Genomic DNA, 1,515 nt, shown 5'->3' on the forward strand with positions numbered 1-1,515 from the left:
CACTCACTCACTCACTCACTCACTCACACACACACTGACATTCACACACAATGAGGTCTGTCTGTAACCTTTCTTCAATCATTGCAGAATGGGGGCGTGGTCCAGAGCTATGTGGACGGCTGCTGCAGGACGTGTGAGTGACCAATCACATTCGCTTCTCATATGCTTTCGGCTGTCAATCACAGGGGTGGGCAGGGCGTTGCCTGGCAGTGGTTGGGCTTATTGGCTGACTGGTTTGGGGGGTGCTGCCTGTTGCATCCTTGGACAGAGTAAAAGCTTGTGGTTGGCTGGCAACAACCAGCATGAATCACTACACTACCCAGCAGCCTCTGCTCTAGGGGTGGTCCTAGATCTGCCTGATGGTCCTGATACACGTCGTGATAATATTCAAGGAGGATTTTACTGTTGATTTATAAAATATTTTCTTTAGTGGGGAAATTGTCATACCTCACAGTTATCTGGAGAATAAAAGCATGCAGACAGCGGTCCTACCATTCCCATTGTTTTAGACTCGATGATGCTAATGATACACTGTAGCTAACCTGACTCCATACTGTACTTTCTAGGTGTCCAGTAGATGAAGGCAGTTTGTATTTTGTGTGAACTGACCCATTAAACCCACTAATTTCACATGTAAAGGTGAAGACAACAAACCCAGTCTGCTCTCCCAGTAATAACAGCAGCTCTGCCTCCTTGCCCGCTTGCCTGCTTGACCAGTTTGGCCAATGGGAATGCTACGTTTGTTACAGTTTGGCCAATGGTGATGCTTGGTGTTTAGAGTTTGTCCAGTGAGAATGAGCCTTGGTGCATCAGTGTGTAGTGATCCTGAGTGTTTGGCCGTTTGGCTGTCTTCCCCAGTCTCAGAGAACACTGTCTGGCTCCCATGGCTGTGCATGCCACTGCGCTGATTACTCTGTGTGTGTGAAAATGTGTTCTAAACCAACGTTAACCTGTGTGTTTTCCTAACGTTCTCCTGACATTGCTGTTCCTGCCGCTGCTCCCAGGTTCTGGAGTCGGTGTTTTACCGTTTACCGTTAACCCCGTAACCCCCACTGGTAGTACTAACTGTGACAAAGGTACTACGACCTCTCACCTTTCATCTTTAACCTCTCACATCTCACCCCATAACCCCAACTGGTAGTAGTAACTGTGACACAGGTACCACGATCTCTCACCTATCACAGTGAGTGTGTTCTAGTCCTAACCCTACCACTCCATACATATAAACTACAGGTCAAGGTTCACCTAACATTCCTCATAGCAAAATCCTGTTCCAATGGTTCAATATGTTATTGCTGTGCTGAATCCTCTAGGCCAGCGGTTACTGTAGCACCAACTGAATTTTGCTCTGCCTGGAGTGCCCCTGAAGTACCCCCTCGTGTATTTTACCAGTAGGCCTATGGTCTCATGAGTCTTTTCAAGTACCCCTGGTTGATAGGCCAAGTACCCCCAGGGTTCCTAGTACCCCTGGTTGATAGGCCAAGTACCCCCAGGGTTCCTAGTACCCCTGGTTGA

At 48.1% G+C, this 1,515-nt stretch overlaps 1 protein-coding gene across 1 annotated transcript in view; it reads left to right on the forward strand.

Moving 5' to 3' along the window:
* Positions 1-1,515, forward strand: part of LOC112073499 (otogelin-like protein) — a 56,151-nt gene that overhangs the window by 52,636 nt on the left and 2,000 nt on the right. Inside the window, 1 exon segment of the mRNA XM_070440171.1 lies at positions 961-1,076. Coding sequence (XP_070296272.1) covers positions 961-1,076 — 116 coding nt within the window.

This window comes from Salvelinus sp. IW2-2015, unplaced genomic scaffold (assembly GCF_002910315.2).
Source record: "Salvelinus sp. IW2-2015 unplaced genomic scaffold, ASM291031v2 Un_scaffold2276, whole genome shotgun sequence".
In the NCBI taxonomy this organism is placed as follows: Eukaryota; Metazoa; Chordata; class Actinopteri; order Salmoniformes; family Salmonidae; genus Salvelinus; species Salvelinus sp. IW2-2015.